At 40.5% G+C, this 21815-nt stretch overlaps 1 protein-coding gene across 2 annotated transcripts in view; it reads right to left on the bottom strand.

Moving 5' to 3' along the window:
• Positions 1–21815, bottom strand: part of macrod2 (mono-ADP ribosylhydrolase 2) — a 570945-nt gene that overhangs the window by 355254 nt on the left and 193876 nt on the right. For both annotated transcript variants that reach the window (XM_058379542.1, XM_058379550.1), the window contains exon 5: positions 13091–13207. In XM_058379542.1, the coding sequence (XP_058235525.1) occupies positions 13091–13207 (117 nt within the window). The remainder of the gene's footprint in view (positions 1–13090; positions 13208–21815) is intronic.

The raw sequence follows: 21815 nt of genomic DNA, 5'->3' as shown, positions 1-21815 counted from the left end.
TTCTAATCATTAATTGCATTAGTCTGCATTGCTGTTGGCTGCGCTCGAGCGCATGCATCGCACCTTCGCTCCCATCTTACAGGTCTAATTTCATTCAAGAAAGAAAGGTTCCATTATGTGCAGGCTTTTCTGTGTGTGACAACGTCTCTCTCTTTCTCTCTCTCTCTCTCTCTCTCTCTCTCTCTCACACACACACACACAGAAATGCTATTATTTTTTTTAAATGGATTGTAAGATTATGTTCCATATAACAAAGGGAATTGATCAAGGCTGATGAAAGAAAGAAAGAAAGAAAGAAAGAAAGAGACAGACAGACATGAAGAAAGAAAGAAAGAAAGAAAGAAAGAAAGAAAGAAAGAAAGAAAGAAAGAAAGAAAGAAAGAAAGAGACAGACAGACATGAAGAAAGAAAGAAAGAAAGAAAGAAAGAAAGAAAGAAAGAAAGAAAGAAAGAAAGAAAGAAAGAAAGAGACAGACAGACATGAAGAAAGAAAGAAAGAAAGAAAGAAAGAAAGAAAGAAAGAAAGAAAAGAAAGAAAGAAAGAAACAGACAGACAGACAGGAAGGAGAAAGAAAGAAAGAAAGAAAGAAAGAAAGAAAGAAAGAAAGAAAGAAAGAAAGAAAGAAAGAAAGAAAGAAAGAAAGAAAGAAAGAAAGAAAGACAAAAGGATACTATAATCACTAGAATACTAGAATAAAGCTGCAGTGATAGGCCACGCCCACCTCAGCTTTAAAACCAACAGTAAACAGATAGAGATAGAGATAGAGACAGTGTCTTTGTGCTCAGTCGTCATCTTCGTCCATTTCCTCTATCTTTCAGATGAAGTGCTGGATCAGAGAGAACAGGTATATCCTCCTGATCAGTAAAAAGCCCCAGTGGTGTAACTCCGGCACGGCTGTGTGAATTAAACAGCATTTCTGATGTGTATGCAGGTGATGGATGAGCTCTGGACATCACTCTGACAGCTCTGCAGCTGATGCCACATAATTACTGTATCGCCGTCCGGGCAAAATTACCAAATTACACCAACCCCTCGGGGGGGAATGACCTGAGCGACAGGTCCGGCCAAGGAAAAACACACAAACATTCAACAGGAGGTTAAAAAGCGGAAGGTTAGGACCGTACGGTATAGTTAGGAAAAAAGGGGTGGGGGGGTTGATACAATTTGGTGGGAGGCTGACTGAGAACTAATTATGTCTAATAAGGCAGTAGAGAGGCTCTTGATTAGCGCACAGATGCTGAGGTAATTTCTGTCTCGTGATTGCTTCACATCTGGGCTCTTGGTGAAATGGTATGAATTCAGCAGCAAAATCTATTCGTTTATCTCGTGCTTCAGAGTGGATAATTCATTCAAAACAAATAAGTCCTGACCACACAGTACATGCACTTTTAAACTTCTTATCTGTATACCATAAACTTATCGCTTTTTTTTTTTTTAACTGTATAGAATGATGAAAGACGAGGCCGGCGGAAAAAAGGAAGAAAATGAAAAACATTTAGGTTTGTACATTAACGACGAGCAGCATATAATTAGGCATAGACACAGTGTGGAATTATCGCTGTGTCAGTTTTTAGCATAGCCATTAATCACCGGCATACTATCATAGCCTCTGAAAGGAGCGTGAAGAGACGAGAGGTCCTGAGGCGATGCTCTGACTACGTCACGAGAAATTGTTAGATGCAGCACTGAGGGACACTAATGGAGCAGCTCTCTAAACTCTAGCATCTTTCCAGCACACAAGAGACAGTGTGTCCGGCTAAAGAGCGTTTTAGACCTGAATGCTTTAGATCGTGATGGGGTTTTGGTTATAAGGTGGTGATGATGATGATGATGATGATGATGATGAGAAGGAGGAGGATGAAGATGATGATGAGAAGGAGGATGATGAAGTTGTTGATGATGATGATGATGTTAAGAATGAGAATAATGAGGAGGAGAATGATGATGTCGATGAGACTGAGGATGATGATTACGAGGATGATGATGATGATGTTGAGAATGAGGATGATGAGGATTATGATGATAATGAGGAGGTGGATGAGAATCATGATGAGGAGGATTATGATGATGAAGATGATTATGAGAATGATGATGATGATGATGATGAGGATGATGATGAGGAGGAGGATGATTGAAGTGAAGCATATCCTTCATAATGAACAGAAGGAGAGCTGAGACCACTTAGCATGGATCAGAGATTTTAATTTATTTTCTTTCTATCTATCTATCTATCTATCTATCTATCTATCTATCTATCTATCTATCTATCTATCTATCTATCTATCTATCTATCTATCCATTCATTTATTTGATTATTTACATTTATATTTATTAATTTTATTATTTATTTATTTATTTATTCATTCATTCATTCATTCATTCATTTTTTACTTTATGGGCTTCTGTGGAATTCCTAAAATATTCATCAGAGAGATGTGTATATATTACATCTCCATATGCTGTGTATATTTTTTATATTTTGTCTATTTATTTTTCCTCTGTTCTGTAAAGATAATTCCATTTTAATTTGTTATTTAATCTTATTTTTGAATACCATTTTTAACAGTAGTTTTATTTTGACTATAACACTGTATAAATAATAAAATTGGACTAATAAAAATTGGAATAATTTATGTACCTGGGAAAATCCTTCAAATGGTCAAATGTGGACACTTTTGTCTGCTATGTCTGAAAACTCCAGACTTTCTGAACTTCTGAACTGAAATGGGAGACACCGGCATGGGAAGTGCTCGAGTTTTAAAGGAGAAAAGATTTTCAAGATTTCATTTCAACTCTACTGAAAGATGCCACGCCTACTTTTATATTTAAAACGTGTTTAGAGGAAAAAAACAACCTTACTGACAAAATGTAAAGAAATATAATAGACGTTTATAAACAGGAGGTTTGTTATCATCTGGATGTCTTCGTCTCTTCACTCGTCGGATTGGTGATCACTACATCTCATTCACTAAAGGTCTTCCTATTAAGTAAGTCTGCTTTCGTTGAGTCTAGCATGAAGCTATTTAAACATTTTCCAGCCACAGGAAGGAGACAAAGCAAGATTTAAAAAGTAGACGAAATACAAACATTTCCACGTTGTTTTAATACAACATACACAAGCTGTCTCGGAGTAGGAGATATATTATAGACAGGAAGAAACTCAAAAACTCATCAAACATTTCCTAACCTCTGGTGCGAGTTGATTCGACGCTAGAGATTTCGCCTAAAGGCATTTTGTTACAGTTCATCCATCCTGCAGTGCCGCGTTCGTTCAGAAGAAAATCTGATGCTATCGATCCAGCAGTTTGGTGCAGACCTACTTACTGTCCACAGATACATTAAACTTACATTAAGGAGCTTGGCAAAGTACATGTTATTTAGGCGTGTAAAATATTCTGCTTACGCTATAATGGCTTAATCAATCGGTCTTAAAATGTTCAGAAGTGAAGAAAAGAACTTTGAAAGTTCTTAAGATTTTCATAACGGGTGCCAAAAGTTAAGAGAGAGAGAAAGAGAGAGTGAGAGAATGAGAGAGAGAGAGAGAGAGAGAGAGAGAGAAAGAGAGAGGGAGACAGACAGAGAGAGAAAGAGAGAGGGAGACAGACAGACAGAGAAAGAGAGAGGGAGACAGACGAGAGAGAAAGAGAGGGGGAGACAGAAAGCCATACAGACAGACAGACAGAGAGAAAGAGAGAGGGAGACAGACATACAAGACAGACACAGACAGAGAGGCAGAGATTGAGAGAGATACAGACAGACAGACAGACAGACAGACAGACACAGCAAAAGAGAGGGGGAGACAGACAGACAGAGAGAGAAAGAGAGAGGGAGACAGAAAGCCATACAGAGAGAGAGAGAGAGAGACAGAGAGAGAGGGAGACAGAAAGCCATACAGACAGACAGACAGACAGAGAGAAAGAGAGAGGGAGACAGACAGACAGACGGAGAGAAAGAGAAACAGACAAACAGAGAAAGAGAGAGGGAGACAGACAGACAGACAGAGAGAGAGAGAGAGACAGGCAGAGAGAAAGAGAAGAAGAAGAAGAAGAAAGAAAACAAATCACCAAATTAAAGTCACTCTCGACTTCAGACAGTTAATCTGCGTTGTTCAATCTGAGGGGGAGGAGGAGCCAAAAGTGATAAACACAAACTCACCCAATTACAATCTGTGTGTGTGTGTGTGTGCGCATGTGTGTGTGTGTGTGTGTGCGCATGTGTGTGTGTGTGTGTGCGCGTGTGCGCGTGTGTGTGCGGGGAGTGGATGGAGGGGCGTAATCAGAATGAACTACATGTCACTTACTAATAGTAGGTACTTTGTTGTGATTGATTTGTTTTTGCGCAGCGTGTGGAGAGACTCTAGCAAACGCCAGCCTGATTTCTCAGCCGAGCTCAAAATGCATCACAGGCTAACGATTAGTGTTATTGCTCCAGGTGTGCTCGCTGTAAATATCGGGCCTCCGCATCTGCTTCAGAGAGAGAGAGAGAGAGAGAGAGAGAGAGAGAGAGAGGTGGTGGTGGGGGGGGGAGTCTTGACCCTGCCAGAGATGATGATGGTGATGAGCAAAAAGAGGCGAATATACAAACACGTGAGGAAACTCGCCAGGGTTTTAGGGATCTGAGTGAAACAAATCAAACTTGTAGGCGGGGGAGACCAGGAGGGAGAAATTGGTATTCTGCAGTTTGAGGGCTCATACACCCACACACACACACACACACACACACACAAGCACACACCCACACACACTAATCATTTAGTGACTTTGAGAGGAAATAGATTAGATTAACGCAGGCTTCAGAGAGAATAGACGATAATGAACCTGCTTGAACATTGAGATTAAAGACAAAGCACATCAGAAGTACTGTTTGAGATTAGAAAGTAATAACAGCGGCAAGAGAGATCTGTTACTCCAGTAGTGGAGGAGAGAGAGAGAGAGAGAGAGAGAGAGAGAGAGTCTTCAATAAGAATCATTACCTCCCCCCCAAAAAAGGCTTTTCACACCATTAAGGCTGTAACTGTATTTGCTGTATCAAGCATCTGAGATTTGATTTCAATCCTCACTCAATTAAAATCAATTTTTTTTTCCATTAGCCTTTCGGTAACTATTTCAAGATCTATCTCTAAATGATCTGGAATGATGATTACAGTTCTTTCTTTAAAAGAATAAATAAAATAAAAAAAGTTTTTAGAACATAAAATGACTGCCCAAAAAAAAAAACAACAAAAAAAAAAAACTGAATAATTACCACAAAAAAGAGTAAAGAGATAAATAAAAATCCGGAATAAAAAATTAAAAGAAAACGGATAAAAAGGAAAAAATAAATAAATGTGATAAAGGGAAATGAAATGAAATGAAATGAAATGAAATGAAATAAATAAATAAATAAATAAATAAATAAATAATTTCTGAAAATCAAAAAGAGAGACACAAACAAAATAAATCACAGATATTTTAATGAGAGCCGAAAACTAAATTATTTTTAAAAAAAAAGAATTATTAAAAAAAAATAAAAGTAATAAATAAATGAACAATGAATGAAAAATAATGAAAAAATATAAATATGTAAACTAGATAGATAGGCAGACAGACAGACAGACAGACAGACAGACAGACAGACAGATAGATAGATAGATAGATAGAAAAACAGACTGAAGAAACAATAATCTGCAATGCAAAACACAGTGAAGAAAAAAGAAAATTACTTAAAAAAAATAAAAAATAAACCAAAAGCAGACCAAACAAACACATAAATCAGTGAGTGGGTGAATCGTCATTAATCATACCGCAGCATCAGCAGAGGAATGTGAATTTAAAGCTGCACATACAGGCGGCTGTATCTGTTTCTCTCGTTAGCGCATTAAAGCCATCGTGTTTGTCTTTGGGTGTCATAAAATGCTGCAGGCTATAAAACCTTCCTGCCTTCAGTTTCAATCCGCTAGTTTCCATCATTCAGCGTTTTATTTCTGTGTGAACGGAGAAGCAATAAAACGGCGAGGCAGAGGGAGGAAAGGAAGAAAGAGGACGCCATTGCGAGAGTCATATAAGCTCCACTTGATGTCAGTGACCCCTGTGTGTTTGGGGTCAAGTGTGGCATGGCTCAAACATCCTCCACTGTGTGTCGCCAGTTTGTTTTGGCCCGTTGTCACCTCTCTCTCTCTATCTCTCCTTCCCTCCCTCTCTCTCGCTCGCTCCCTCTCTCTTAAACGGTTTCTGCACATCCATCATGCCGAGCCTCTGGCATGATCTAATAGTGCAATGTTTGAAATACAACATCTGCCCGAGCTGGCATGTGGGCGTGGCTGAGAAACGGCCAGCAACCTCACACACACACACACACACACACACACACACAGTCCTGATGCAGAGTTTCCACCATTCAAAAATGGCAGGATAGCCTTGAGCTTTATTACCACATGTTTCCCATCATGCTAACTCTACTACGACACCAGGATAGCATCAAGGAGCTATACATGCCTTAGGATGAGTGACGGATTTTTACATTTTATAAATTCAGAACAGTGCAAAAGTTCCTCGTCCGCTTCAGACCTGCCATTATGTTTATTGTACCTAAGAACATGATGGAGAGCAAGATACTAAGAGTTGCTACTATTAGATAACACCTTATGTACTTATTTTAACAGCAAAATTTGGATGTAACTCCGCCCTCCGTCTAGGAAAAAAAGATCAATTCAGGACGGTCTTCTCCCCACTGAGTTCAGCAAGTGATGTCAAATCAACATGGCTGCTCACAACAAGAGTACACAACTATTTGTTGTGTGAAATCTACTGAATATTTGTTTAAAATAATTTATAATCTCACTATAATGAGGACAGGTTTCCTCTCAAGGTTGCTTCCTCTAACCATCTAAGGCAGTTTTTCCTTGCCACAGTCACCTCAGACTTGTTCATTAGGGATAAATACAAATTAATGTAAATATAAGTCTAACATTATTCTTGAACTTTTTTTTTTGTCTAATATTAACCTTGAACTTTTGTTCTATATTTCTTATGTTCTATAAAGCTGCTTTGAGACACAGAACTGAATCTACACATATAGTGTTCCAAAAAGGTAAATAGCATCCATTGTCTTTATAACTCAAAATCATGGAGGTTACAAATACACTGGAACCTTGGCATATGAACGCCCCCCCCCCTTACAAATTTTTGCCTTAAATATTGACATTTTGAAAGAAATTAGCGTCGATAGAGTCAACCCACGATACCAATGTTGCCTTGCCATGCTCTCAAAAGCTAGGTGATTTTTCGGGTGTTTTTTTGTTGACAGATTGGTGGCGTGGGTGGTCTTTTCGATTTTTAGCCCAAGTTTGGTGGCACGACTTCCTGTGAGGAGCCTTGACATGGAATGCTTGGCTTGGGTCAGTTCTTTGAAAGCAGCCTTTTAACATAGGCTTTGTATTGGGAATATTGGTCATATTTTTGGGTGGCTGGAACGGATTTTCTGAATTTACATTATTTCTTATAGGAAAATTCATTTCGCAATACAGATTTTCACCTTAAGAACCCGCCTCCAGAGCCTCAATCAGGTTGCACTGGGAGAAATCATGTTTAAACAACTACACTGGCAGGCTGCAGTAATACGTATATTGTAACCAAGAACAGTTTATCACAAAATGCAAAAAAAAAGTCACTGTTCAGTGGACCAAGTCTGGAAGCACCATTTCCACATCCTCACTGAATACACAGAGCAGTGGTGGACAAATCCCTAGCCTCAGCACCGGGGCTAAGAGAACTGTTTTTCTTCTCTACTTTCTATTGACTTTCTCAGAACAACTCTTTCACCTCTTGCTTTATTCAAATGAACACATTAGGCGGTAATAGCAAGTAATAGCTTTAGCTGCAAAACTGAAACACCAGGCAAAGTTTTAATTGAAGTCCGTTTGGCGAGGAGGCAAACATCATTCTCTGCATCAGAAGTGGATTCATACTATGATTATTGTTCGTCTCATACAATTAGTCTTTATTCTGTTCTGTTAGCATGTTAAAGTAAGTGATATGCACTACAGTACATGTACATTGTGATCCGATGCTCAGAATATGTACAGTAGATATTTTGGAAAAATAAAACTGCGACAAAAATCGCAATAGCAAGAAATGTCAGAGTAACCCTGAGAGCTTTGAAGTGCATTTCAACATCAGTGCATAATTCATTCGTGAAGGCATGCAGCAAGCCAGAGGACGAGTGAATGAGCAATAAACACCAACAAAAGGATTGAAAGTGTCGATCCTCTGTACCTTCAGGCAGAATCGGCGAGATACAGGTCGCTCATTTTACGTGAAAGCCATCCCGATTCCTTCCCCTCCTTCTTCTCTTGTGCTGCAAACGTTCCTCAGGGATGTCAACTTTCCCAGCCGTGACCTTAGCGTTAACTATTCATTCGCCGAGGGCCTGGGTTTTGTTTATGCAGAGACATTAAAAAATAAAATGTTTTCCACTGGGTTTGGAGAACAGTAGGATAGAAAGACATTTCCCTTACCTCTTACCTTATTCTCACGTATTTAGTTTCTCAATTTCAACTGGCCGCTGCCATTCACCTAGGAGGTTTTGAACACCTTGAACGAACCAGGAGGAAATAATAAATGGCAACTAGGAAATCTTCATGTTTTTTTGTTTGTTTTTTTCCTTGAGGACAACTGAATTTTTAAGAAAAGTAATGCTACTCTCCAGCCATGAAGACCATGAAGCTTAACTAGCTGCGGTGTGACGGTTAAATAATTTACCATCTCAGCTTGTGTTGTCTTCCTGCGTTTTACGGGGCTATTTACGACTACATTAAAAAGGGCTTGGCTCAAATGCCATCAGAGTGCATTAATATTACATTAGGAGTTTTGAATATGAACTTTCTTGCATGACACGGAAGAAAAAAAGGGTTTACGAGACTTCCTGATTACCACACAGAAATCTTTGTGTACTCTAATACAACCGATATATATATATATATATATATATATATATATATATATATATATATATATATATATATATATACACCGAAAATCTATCTTCAGACACTTTCTTCAGACGTTTTGTAAAATGTCTTGAAATAATCATTTTTAGGGCAACGTTTAGATGTCTGAGAGAATGACGTGACACCGTACCACCATGCTAGACACGTAATTACGTTCATTTCTTAATAACACACGGCTGAGTTTTAGTAATGTGTGCCACATGTGAAGTCCTCTCCTCACCGGGGCGTGTCATTCGGTCCTGTGATTCACAAATTTAAAAAGGAGGAGTGGGGGTGCTCGGGGGATAAGCACCCGCTTAAAACTAATAGCTCCCAATTTTCTTGTCTTTACAAAAAAAAAAAAATGCAAAAGAGGTAGAGAGAAATGTCTGGTTCCATTGACTTTGTGTGAAACAAGCTTGGCTTGTGCAAGGAGAACTATCTGATTTTACATTATTACTCTCAGGCACTTTTCTCGAGCCAGCGCGGGGCCCGGTCCCTCGGGGATATCTGAAACACAAGGAAGCATTTTATTCTTGCAGATATGATTTTTTTTTCCTCCCTGCTCTCTGTCTGCCCTGTTTGCTTTTCCAGTCCACATTAGCGAAAGCGAAATCAACTTGGTAAACCTTGATGCATTAGGAAGGTGGCAAACGCCTGGCGCTTTTAAGGAATTAGCAAAACTGGTCTCTTGACTCATCACTTACTGCCTCCACTACGGTCTCAGATCTGGGACAAATAACATTTTAATCATAGCTACTCAGACAGAAACCCTCTTGACAGTCAAGGATGGGAAGCATGATAAAGGGCAACACCCAGGAGATGGTCTCGTATTGATCATCGCTAGAACGTACTTCTCTGTAAACATAATTAAGTTCGGGTGGACTCGGGATCATTAAATTCCAGGAAGATGAACACGGTACAAAGTGTTCTGGAAGCTACATCTGGGGACGCTTCCTGTTCCTTTCTGCAGAAAGCCACTCCATCCACATAACTGCATACTAGTCACAGCATATCAAGAAGCTCTTAAAGCAAGAGTAATTTAATTTCGGACTACTATAAGAGTAAACACAAGAGGCTTTCTCAGGCCAAATGAAACTGGATGGAGACCGGGAAGAAGAAAGCAATGAGGTAAAAAAGGAGGGGGTTGAGAAATATTGCCATTTTGTCATCATCCAGAGGTTAGGATTATGAAAGGGTTGAGAAGGAGGAGCTCAGGAAACAGGCATATGGGGAGGAGAGAGAGAGACAGAGACAGAGAGAGAAAGAGAGATGGGGAAAATAAGGCAATTTTAATGTCGCAAATTTGTGACTTTGCCAGGGTATAAACAGTAAACGGACCATATGTCTCGTATACGCTGTACTCCCTGGCTTGCAAGAAGCGCTACATAATCTGCCATTTACAGATGTCGGCAGAATGTAAACACAAACCTGTGCATATTTCTCACAACAAGACATCTGACCCACCTCATCACACTGTAAACGCATGCTTTACTATGCATCATGGAGCTTGCATAACCATGGCAACAGATGCAGCCTATTTTGTCTATGAGCTGTTCTTGGTGCATTCCCTCTGCTTCCATTGTCCATTACAATAATGTGCTTCAACTGTCGTATGAAAAGAATACAGACAGACATCATTTTGTGTGATGTTTTAATGGGGAAAAACGGCAGCACTGTACATGCTTCAAGTGGCTCCTCTCTGGTATTAGTCTTTTAAATGTAGTCCATCATTTTCTAAGCTTAAATAAGGACATAGTCAAATATATTTAACACTACTTAACAGAAGATATTTCAGAGTACTTTGCAAAAGATATTTAAGAGTATTTGTGTTGTTATGTGTTGCTGTGTCATTGCATGGACTAAGCTTTGTTAACGGTGACTGTGTGTCTTGCCTCTGGGCTTGTTCTGCCTCTGCACATTAATACATCATTAGCTGTGGCCCATTTCTGAAGGAAAGCAACTTTCACTGACTCCTGCAAAAAAAAATGACACTCTTATACTGTGAAATAGAGACATCCAGGGCAATGAATCCATGACCGCAAGAGAAATGGAGGGAATAATAGACCGATGATTGAATGGGCAGAAAGACTGAAACCGAAAGACAGATAGAGAGCTAAATGGATGGATGGATGGATAGATGAATAGATGCATGAGTGGGTTGGTATGGATAGATGGATTGGTGGATAAGGAGTTTGATGTTTAAACAGATGTATTGGTGAATGGACAGGTTCGTGTTTGGATAGATGGATTGCTGGATGGATGGATTTGGTGTTTGGGTGGATGTATTGGTGAATAAGTGTGTGAGCGAGTTGGTGTATAGATAGACGGATTGGCAATCGGCAGGTTGGTGTTTGGATAGATGGATTAGTGGATGAGCGAGTTGGTGTATAGATAAATGTACCGGTGAATGGGATAGATGGTGGATGGGTGGATTTGGTGTTTGGATAGATGGATTGGTGGATGAGAAGGTTGGAGTTTGAATGGATGGATTGGTGGATGGATCAATGGATGGATTTGTTGTTTGGGTGGATGTATTGGTGGATAAGTGGGTTGGAGGTTGGAAAGATGGACTGGTGGATGAGCGAGTTGGTGTATAGATAAATGGATTGGCATATGAGTGAATTGGTGTATAGATAGATGAATCAGTAGATGTGTGGGTTGGGGTTTGGATAGATGGATTGGTGGATTGAGCGAGCTGGTGTATAGATAGATGGATCGGTGGATGGGTGGGTTGGGGTTTGGATAGATGGATTGGTGGGTTGGGGTTTAGATGGACTGATGTATAAGTGGGTTGGTGTTTGGATAGTTGGATAGATGGATGGGTGGGTTGGGGTTTAGACAGTTGGATAGATGGATGGGTGGGTTGGTGTTTGGATAGTTGGATAGATGGATGGGTGGGTTGGGGTTTAGACAGTTGGATAGATGGATGGGTGGGTTGGGGTTTAGATAGATAGATAGTTGTGGATGTCTGGGAACATTTTTCCGCATCGCCTTTCAAATACTCATTGGGATAGGAAATAAAACACTGGCAGTCTTAGCAAGGTTGTTTCAGGTGAAACTATTTACCACAGAATAAACAGAGAGGATAAGAGAAAGAGGGAAAAAAAAGAGACAGAACAAAGTTTCAACTCTGATATTTTAACAGCAGTGAAAACAATAACAAAGAACAATGACAGTGGGAAGAATAGAATGAAAACTGGAAGGCCAGATGAGGCTCCTCAGGGCTCGAGAGACCAGCCTGGGAACTTGCCTTCACACAGAGTACGTAATACTGACTAATGAAAGACATCACACACACACACATACACACACACCTCTCTGGCTGGACTGCCTCAAGGTTTCTGGCTAACATTACACATGATTCAATTGTTGATGATCACAATATAAGATCAAAAGACAGCAGAGAAATTGGCAAGTATTTCTTATTTGTTCTGTTCTGCTGCCCGACACGGAAAACTACATGGGAGAAAAACACAATCTCTGATTTATGTGTCTGATAACTCCATCTTAACCAAATGAATAAAAGAAACAGTAGGTTTTAAAAAAACCCAAAACGAAACCCAAAAACATAGCGTCTAACGTTACCATGACAACTACTTCAATACCCAGAATTCTTTTCACCATTACTTGCACGTTGATACAACACACCAATCCCTGCCATGTTGTGTCCTCCTCCCACCATGAAATGACAGTCATCACCACTCTCTCTCTCTCTCTCTCTCTCTCTCTCTCAAGAACACACCAAAGAAAGCCACTAGCTAATGAAATAAATCCCAATTGAAAGATCAATCATTTTACAAGGTAATAGTTCCTTTAATGTCTTTGTTTGAGTACAGATGGCCCCTTCAGCCATTCAATCCTCCTAATAATACAAGTCCATTAATCAAGGCTGCTTGCTGGAATGTTCAGGAGGAAAAAAAAAAAACCTCAGATGGTACAGGCTTGAAGAATCATTAATTAATCGAGTGATGAACTGTTTTCGGTTAATTGGTCACCATCATTTCGATGCAGAGCGAGATGACACAGCATATGGGACAGAGCAGAGCCATAACGCTGACTTGGCCCCAGCATTACACGGTGTTGTTTCCTTGAGTAAATAAGGTTGACAGAAGGGTACTTACACTTGGCAGGAAGGTCATAGCCGCAGGTGATCTTGGCTTTGCCCGTCTCGCAGCCATTTAGTGAGTGGCACTCTTCATACAGGTAATGTCCTGCTGCTCTGTGTATGCAGCCATCCACTGTAAAAAGACAAAGACGCTTCAATAATCCTGAAATCACATAACTGGTTCAAATACTAATACCAAATGATAGGAGTCTACATGAGGCAATTCATGAAAGAAGGTTAGGATAAGGTAATACAATGAAATATTTCTCCTTTGTTCAACTGTGTGTGTCTGTCTTTTAATGGCACTACGATATGTGCCTAGAAAAGAATCTGTTCCGGGCAGAACTCAGCAGTAAAAGCAGGGGTGATCACTTCAGAATATGAAGCTGAAGGCAATTATGGAAACAGGCCTGACAATGGAAGACGATGCCGGCATCTCTGATACCTCCACAGAGGCGTTTGGGTTAGGAAGCAAAAAGGATTGCATTCATTCTGCTAACCCTCCTCCTCCTCCTCCTCCTATTTATTCTTCTTCTTCTTCTCTGTCTTCACTAGCTTCAAAATCTTCAAAGCCCACAGCCCCTGCTGATTTATGTATCTACACATCCGCTCTGTTCTTCTTAAAAGGAGTTGGTGTGAAGAACGTTTTGGCTTGGTGCACCTCTCTCATAGTCTAGGTTTTACTTTCACGTGGGATCGGCATGACTCGATAACCTATGAGAAACCTCGGCTATCAAGTCGGAAAAATAATAAAGAAACTATTTGTGCACGTTCCCACTTAAAGGCCTTAGCCAATCTGAACAAAAATGATCATCATTATCATGAATCAGACTAAGATGGAGGCAAATAGATATCAGCAGCGTACCGTCAGATGGCATCAAATATCGCAAGCAGACAGGCTGCTAATACAGAACTGGGAGAGACTGAAGAGAAATGAAATGTAATGTTCCACTCCATCCACTCTCTCATTCATTGGGCAATGACTTGGCAAATGAGCATGAACAGCCTTGGAATAACATGAAGGCAAACAAACTATCATAGCGCCTAGATAATTTTTCAATTTCCGCACAAATTTAGAAAAACCAAGCGGATAACTGCCGGAGGAAAAATACTGTGGTCATTCATGTTTAATGTACTGAAACATGGCAAAACTGGACGTAGATTTCTGATGGATTCTGAGAAAACTAAAGGGTATAAGTAGAAGAAATGACTGTTCTGACAGCCTGAAAATTAAAGCAGATTTCTAGCTACGATAAATGCTCTTCAACCCAATAAAAATGAGTATTCACACACAAGCACAAGCAAGCAACGAGCATGACCTTAAACAAAAACGTCATATTTAGCACAGACTTTGAGCTTTAAACATCGCTGGATGCTGGCTATCAGACTCGTCTGATGTTCTGCCAAGCCTGTAAAGCAATCTTTTTCAGTCTTTCCTAGTTTAAAACCCTTCTGTTTTCATGTAAACAGCAATATCAGGAGGCTTCGGCCATTTCCCACCAGAGGGACACCTCAGGTGCTTGTTCAGTCCCTCATCATCTTGAGATTGGACTACAGCAGCTCGCGCCTGGCAGGTCTTCCCCTGAGCACCATCCACCCTGCATCTCATCCAGAATGCAATCTCGCCAAGTTCTCCCACGTCACTCTGGCTTCCTGGCTTGTCTCTAGCTACCTGCATCAGATTTAAAATACCAATGCTTGGCTACAAAGCCAAAAACAGACCCCAACCTCCCTGAAGGCGATCATCAAACCCTGCACTGATACTACACATCCTTCAGCTACAGCTCAGCTCGACCCAACATCCCTCAAGGTAAAAGGAAGCTATGCCTCAAAGACTCTTCTCTGTACTGGCACCCAGGTGACGGTATGAACTTTCCCAGGATATGCGAACAGCTGTCACTGAATGTCTTACATCGAAGACTGAAGGCCAACCTCTTTCATTTATTCAAAAAGAAACAAAACGAAACAAAAAAACCTACCTTGACTTGTTTTTGTTGCTGTACACTCATTGTACAAATTCCTCTGTAGGGTTTTGTCTTAATAGTACTCTTAGACTTATTTTTACTGAAATGAAGATGTTTTGGGGGTTTTTTTTAAAGAAGAAGTTTGTTTTTTGGGGGTTTCTTAATAACATGTCTATCAAATGCCATGAATGTTAAAACAACGGTCAGTTCACTGGGGTTCCGGTTAGCAGACTGACTTCTAGCAATGTGAGAAAGTACAATCTAGAGGAGTTTTCAGCATTGTCGCTCTCGGCAGTGCAGGCTATCGGTTCTAGACAATTAAAATCACAATTAAAAATGGCAACCAAAGCAAAATCAATATTGCACAAGACTGGTCAATACCTTTCCATTTTCACTGCACAGCCTTCAGAAACACAAAAAAAAACTGCTTTAGCAGTATGTTCAAGGTCACTGCTTTCTGCAAGTCTTGTCCATGGGGTTTGCATATAAAACTCCATATATTAGCAGTATATATAGAAATCGCTGTTGTAATTATGAATGCATGGAATTTGTGATTGGATATCCACCATCCTACAACTTGATATTCTGACCCACAATTTAACTACAGACTCAGGCGTTACCCAAGAGTTACCCAGAGGAGATGAACCTTACTGAAACTATGTGTCTCAGCTGCAACCGATTGTGAAACTGTGTATCTCAATACATACGATTGTGACATCGTGTTTCTCAGTATGAACAATAACAACACAGTTTTTCAGCTATAACCTACTTTGAACTTTGAACAATCATAACTTGAGCACTCAGTTTTCTTGTGAAATATCAGCTTGAACAAAGTATTCTACAAGAGTTAAAATTGAAACTTACAAGAAGTTTGGGAAATGCCAGGCTACTGAAATGGATTCAAATCACTGGCGAAGATGATTACAAGACAGACGAGCTAGCCCACATTTATACCTTTGTAAACAAGTTGAAAGTTTTAACCAAAAAAAAAAAAAAAACTTTTTTATCTTTGCAACAAACTTTGACTCGGCTTGTTCCTGGCCTCTTCGGTCGCAGTGCTTTTGTAACGAACATGCTATTCCTTTCCCAACAATGCAACGATTCTGACGGCCAAAATATTTTTGCTCATTTAAGCTCATTTTAGAAAGTATCGGTGCCAGTACAAAATGGAAGCCAATGGATCTGGGCAGGACTACAACCGTTTCTTACCCAACAAAGCTGTTAAACCTCAGGAGTTCCAGACAAGGCCCAGAGAAAACATATGAGGAAAATTAACAGCATGGGAAAAAGTGTGATATCAAAAAGTTTCAGTGAGGGAAATGCAACAGGTAAAAATTTCAGTCACTGTTAACACCTTTACAACATCTGGCCGACGCCCTCATCCTTACATTTTATTTTATACCACTGAGCTAGTGAGGATTAAGGGCCTTTGCTTAAGGGCCCAGGAGTGGCAGCTTGGATTTGATCGGATTTGTCCTGGGATTAGTCCTCACAACCTTCTAATCAGTAATTCAACACCTTCAGCACTGACTTCCCTCAGGACCAACAACACCAGTGCTACTTCCCAGCACCATGTAGTGCATAGTGTATCTAACACCTATTCAGGTTTGTCATCATTACAAGGTCCAAACACAGTCCTATCTCGCTATTATCTAGCCTGGCGGTTTTCATATAAAATCTAATTTCAATGTTGGGGTTTATAAAAGAAAAGAGAAAAAAAAAACGATAGATTTTGGAACCAAACGAAACTTCTTGGTGTGTTATTAAAACATAAAACTCGTGAACTTAAGGCAATATTTTCTTGCAAACGAACGTACGTAGCGTGGAATCTGTTTTCCGACAACAGGAGATTTTTCCTCAGGATATACACAGACACACACTAGCAACAGATCAAATGATTGATAGATTCATTTCAGATGTGAGCGACGCTACGATAATAACTCGCCATGTTTATGACTGACTGATCAGAAAGTAAACAATATTCCAGTTCCTAATAGCAGCCTGATGTGTGTGAACCGATGATGCATACCGGGTATTGTATGTCCACTTATTACTGTCTATTTAACAGAAAGCTTTGATTTGTGTAAATATATATATATATATATATATATATTTCCACTGTGCCATTCATTCACACTCCTCTTCTAAAACACAAATCTCTTTTTCACCTCTGTGTAGTAAACACAAAATGATTTGCAGATGTGCCAGACATTAGAAACGTCTATGAGTCACGGACATCTGCGACAAAACCGCTTCTCTTCACACGCCTGAAGTGCATGAATCACAAATTCCTAAATTCGCCGTCCGTAACACCCCGATGTGTCATCGTGTGGAGGCGACCAATGGCTCGTCAAAGTTTTTCCGCTCATCTAAGTAAACGTGCCCCGGTATCATGACTCTGTATTCACCAGAAGTTCTCTGAGTGGAATTTACTCCATACCTTATTATATTTTAACATAAATATTCATTGAAGGCCACTGTAGTCTATTAACGATGATGATTTAAATTCATGTCGCATATTTCTCAAGACGAAAAACTTTTACTCAGACTTGATTTGTACCGAGATGCGTCAGGTACGAGGCCATTCACTGTAAGTAATTTTTTATTTATTTATTTTTTGCTACAAATGGAGACGCACATCAATATACCTTCGATTCGCTCTAAACCCGCGGGAGCCCAATTCCCCTGCCGGATCGAGAGCTTTTATCTTTAAGGAAAAAAAAAAAAAAAAAGCTGAACAGGTTTGATTTTATTCCTCATCCCACCTTAGATTGAAATTGCAAACAAGGGAGCCAATTTGGGGAGGAGAAAACAAATGTGTTGAATAGGTTGACTTTTTTCTTTTTCTTTGAGCACGTCTCGAAAAGACACACCGTGGGTGTTAATCCGAGCGACTGGAGTTAAAGAGACGATGAGAGCAAGCTGGAGTTCGATCATATAGACCTTTTATCTTCTGTATAAATCATTCAAGAGAGCTATAAAACAAAGGATGCAATAATCCATCAAACACATAAACGTACGAGTGCTGTGTGGTCTGGTTACCAACGTCAGCGGAGTTTCCGAGACAGATTTCGTTTGGGATGAAGCTACAGCAGGAAGGACTTTTTTTTCCCCCCTCTAACTAAATGGTAGTGTACAAGGCTGAGCTTAAACAGGAGGGCTTAAGTGGATCAGCGTAAGTAAGAGTTTGCAGTAATTGTGTTTGGGTTAGATCGCTTCCAACAGATGCTGAGTGAACTTATCCCTTGACTGGGATAAAGAGGGCATGGGCAGAAATGCCTCAGGGTATCGCAATAACATCGAACAAATAGTGCAGGACTAATGAATTACAGGCCTGTCCTCTGTACACTATGCCTCCTAGACCTCATACTGGGTTAGCAGCATATATGCAAAAGTAAATGGGGAAAGATGCTTGTATTCAGAGTTGGGTTATGCACCTGCTTCAGTCGATGTTTTTGGGAGTTTTCAATGGGTTAATTTAACACTATGGCTTCTATCCTTATTAAATAATACACATCCTATTATTTTGCTGCCTTCTTTTTTAATAATGTGTGCCGAGTCACGAACTAGAAACAAGATGACATGAGATTAACCTTTATGTCTACTTTTAATGTGTTAACAAATAAGGTTCTTGTTCATTTGATGCTCGGGTATATAAAGAAAGTTCACAGTTTGAAGGATAAGCTTACCTCATCTGCTACATGATTAGTGCTGCTACACATTGTGGTTAAATCAAAGCACCAGATAGTGGCGCTGGATCAAATACTGATCTTTGTTCAAGCTGATATTTCACAAGAAAAGTTATGATTGTTCAAAGTTCAGTAGGTTATAGCTGAAAAACAGTGTTGTTATTGTTCATACTGAGAAACACGATGTCACAATCGTGTGTATTGAGATTCACAGTTTCACAATCGTTTGCAGCTGAGTTTAGTTGAGCATAGTTTCGGTAAGGTTCATCTCCTTTGGGTAACTCTTGGGTAACGCCTGAGTCTGTAGTTAAATTTGGGTCAGAATATCAAGTTGTAGAGCTGAAAAGTGCTTGTATTGTGCACTTCACTCATATTCTAGTCCATAAGTCACGTATGGTGGATATCCAATCACAAATTCCATGCATTCATAATTAGAACAGCGATTTCTATATATACTGCTAATATAGGACTCTGGAAGAATGATCTAGAAGTGCAGAGACATTATCCCAAAGTACAGAGTGTGACCAGTTGTGAAATGACCATCTGTCATCAAACAATAAAGTTTGCAACATCTCCCGGTAGGATATTGGTATGAGGACAGACTGTTGAGTTCCCCTGAGACTAATAACTACAGCCGAGAAACTGTCAGCGCACACTACAGGGATATATTAAAAATGATTCTTGAGCCATAACCAGACTGATATTAATTCTCTGCATACTGGCTACCCCTGGAAATAATGACTGAGTGGGTTGCTGATGGCTTCAGCGCCATTACTTCAAAGTGACACCGGTTTAATTTGACTCCGTTTGAATGGGCCACATTCCGAGATAGGCTTCACGAGGATGACTGGCAGCTCGGCGGTGCCGCTCTGTAGCCTGAGAAGAGGCATCAAAATACGAATTCACAGATCTCTAAAGACAGGCAATCTGAAAACGCTTTAGGTGCTAATGCTGGACTCTTCTGGCAGTTCAATACCTTAATCTCTCAATCCAATCCCTCAGTCACCTCAGCAGGAATATGCAGAGATGAATTCAGATATGAAAGTGCCAAGCATTCAAGCCTGTGTAATAAGAGCAAGTTCTGAGGCTTCGCTGGCTCGGTCGCAGCTGTTGCCCAACTTAGAGGCAACGAGGAACGATCCAAAACAATGTAACCGCAAGAATCAATAAAACAGCACGGCCACCCAGGGGGAATTTGCCTGAGGCTGAAAAAATATAGGCCTCCCTAGCGACCGAAATGATTTCTGCTCATAACAAATGAATTAACAACACAGAAAGCAGGTCTCAGCCTTTGTGGCAGCAGAAGCATGACCCAGATGCAAGACGGGCTGTCAATTTATTTTCTAATCTAAGAGGGATTTAAGAAGGAATTCCCTGCTGATTGCAACGCTAAAGATGAGAGTGTGAACTCATGGAGGCGATGCCTGATCCTCATTAGCTAAGTGTGGCGTTTATTGTCACCTTCGAGAGCCGAATGTGTCACATAAATCTGCTCTCAGCAGGGACCGAGCCTGCATGCCAACAGTCTCAGCTGTGGGGAAAAGTTTCTGTGTGAGATATCTAAAAAAAAAAAACAAACAAAAAAAACATTCGATACGCAAAAGTGTTGGAATTTATTCAGGAAATATTGTCAATTACAGCGAAATGAACTGCCAATGATCCGCTGCAGGAGTTTTCGAAAAGATTAGCAACCTTGTTATATCAACATGTTAATGGAACTCTTGATGTGTAGATATCCATAATGGGGTTAAAACTGGAGATCTGTGCCAGGAGAAGTGTATCTGCCGCATACATTCTCAGTTTTTAATAACCGTAGCAGTGCCTTCACCGAAAATCTGCTACAAGCGGACGGACCTACTTTCCGAAAGTTGTTGTATAAATGGTAAATGACCATGTATGTGTCTTGACTTGAAATATGCCTTCTTCTCTCGGCGTCTCCTGCAGCGATGCAACCCGGTGCTATATTTAACCCTTACTCATCTGTCCACCTCCGCTGACTCTCTGTGAAACAACACCGTTATGTTAATCTCAGCGATGTTTCTTTTAGATATTCTATATATACGCCTATATTTCATTCCCGTTCTGTCTCTTCCAAAGTGGGACAGCGGTTTTTATTCATCTCGAGTTACTTGGTCACCTTTCAGTCCTGCGCTAATGAAAGCAGCCGGAGTTTCTGAAAGGAAGAGACGAACGCACCCGAGAAAGCGCTCCGGGCGAAACCGAAGTGAAGCAAAGAAAAAGGAAGGAATTTGTGAATATAAGAAGGAATCAGAGATGTTTTCAGGCGACGCCAGAGCACTCTCTTCTCTTCCTACGACACCTACGACAGAGTGGCCCGATTAGACAAAGTGAGCAGTGGAGTAACCTTGGCATGCTGAGGATCTCCTGCAGGCATTCTAACTAGCCACTAAAGCTGTGTGAACCTTCCTCAGGCTTTCTCATAGAGCCTCCACTCTCCCTTTTCTTCTCTCTGCTCCCGCTCTTCTTCTTCTTCTTTTTTTCTGCCTCCCCCTCTGATACCGAGAAGTCCTGCTCCGCTTTCATTACAATACCCTGCCTTTCAAAAATGGTGTCAGGCACAATTTTCCCTCCCTAATTATTTTCCGTCCCTGGTGAGGTTTGGAGATCAGGCCTGGGGGAAGAGCTGCCATGAAGTGCACAGAAGGGTGGGTTAGGGTAGGCTGGGTGAGAAACAAGGCCTGAAAATACTAAATTGGCCTGGATGAACTGATTATGAACAGAGGCGCTCTGCTAGCATGCTAATCTGTCAGACAGACGTAGCGTCACGCTGGTGCTGTCACAGGTATGGCAGGAGAAAAATTCGCAGATTCCGTGCCCCAATGAATTCAGAGCTAGTTAGCAACTCCAGGCCTCGGTTTCCCAACCCCTGTGATTTACCACACAATTTTCTATCCAGCTAATTGCACTGAAGGAGATAATGGCATGAATTAAGCCCTAATCAAGTGCCAATCAGGCATTCTCAGTGCTCTAAATGTCAGATATTACAAGTCTCATCCCCTGTCGCTAGATCAACTGCACTAAGGGAATGTTGTGGGGGGGTGCAGGAAAGGAGGAGTGTCATATTGTC

The sequence above is a fragment of the Hemibagrus wyckioides genome, linkage group LG03, assembly GCF_019097595.1.
Source record: "Hemibagrus wyckioides isolate EC202008001 linkage group LG03, SWU_Hwy_1.0, whole genome shotgun sequence".
NCBI classification, from domain to species: Eukaryota; Metazoa; Chordata; class Actinopteri; order Siluriformes; family Bagridae; genus Hemibagrus; species Hemibagrus wyckioides.
Note: the sequence above shows the minus strand (reverse complement) of the source record. Positions and strands in the feature narration are given on the sequence as shown.